Source organism: Pteropus vampyrus, unplaced genomic scaffold (assembly GCF_000151845.1).
Source record: "Pteropus vampyrus isolate Shadow unplaced genomic scaffold, Pvam_2.0 Scaffold6062, whole genome shotgun sequence".
NCBI lineage: Eukaryota > Metazoa > Chordata > Mammalia > Chiroptera > Pteropodidae > Pteropus > Pteropus vampyrus.
The window spans coordinates 1-956 of NW_011894843.1; the positions used below are offsets into that span (position 1 = coordinate 1).

Sequence of the window (956 nt, forward strand, 5' to 3'; positions counted from 1 at the left end):
GGGGGGGGGGGGCGCGTCCACAGCACTGTTACTTTCTCCGCTCAGGTGCTATTTCAAGTGGTTTCAGGCTGGAAGAGTCCCCGTTTGTCCCCTACGACTTCATGAACAGCAGCGCTTCACCAGCCAGCCCTCCAGCGTCAGCAGGGGATGGCTGGCCACGTGCCAAATCGCCCAGCGGCTCTAGCAGTGCTAACTGGCCACCAGGTGAGGCGCCCGCAGCTCCCTTGGTGCCTTGGCAGTGCCACCCGGTCCTTGGGACCGGGCTGCCGGCCCCGGGTGGGAAGGCATGCAGGGAGGCGGGAGCGGCCTGGCCTTCAGGGCCTTCCTGCCCTCAGCAGTGAAGCTGGCACTGGTCCCACGGCCTAACACGGACAGCACTGTGCCAGCCATCATCTGTTGTCCCTGCCGGAAGTGCACCCGTGGCCTATGTCACTCTGCTCAAGCTGCGCTGCCTGCGTGACTTGTCGCAAAGCACCGTAGGGTGTTAATGTTTAAAACCCAAGCCACGGTGTCGATTTCTGCTGTGAAAATTGGCAAGTTGCTTGTAAACATCAACATGTGTTTTAGAATCAATTTTATTTATTTTATAATATAAAGTATTACAATAACAAAAAACATAAAAATAACATTATTTTATAACAAGATTGAATCAAAAAACATGAGGCTTGCAGACCGTGGCAGGAAACGTCTTAGATACTTGGCCGGGGACCCTGAAATGGCGATGAGGCCGGAACTGATCTCAGCCCTTCGTTCCCAGAGTTCCGCCCTGGTGAGCCGTGGAAAGGCTACCCGAACATCGACCCTGAGACTGACCCTTACGTCACCCCTGGCAGTGTCGTCAACAGTCTCTCGGTCAACACTGTGCGGGGAGTGGACCACCTCAGGGACGGGAGCAGCGGTACGTGGGCGGGTGGCCTGGCGCCCGGGGCGTTCCCACGGAGCGGGGTTGCCGCTTT

General features: G+C 57.0%; 1 protein-coding gene across 1 annotated transcript in view; it reads left to right on the forward strand.

Moving 5' to 3' along the window:
• Positions 1-8: 8 nt before the first annotated feature.
• The window catches only part of LOC111734785, a 1,455-nt gene continuing 507 nt past the window's right edge, over positions 9-956 (forward strand). The window contains exons 1-2 of the mRNA XM_023526771.1: positions 9-204; positions 758-947. Coding sequence (XP_023382539.1) covers positions 102-204; positions 758-947 — 293 coding nt within the window. The 5' untranslated portion in view covers positions 9-101. The remainder of the gene's footprint in view (positions 205-757; positions 948-956) is intronic.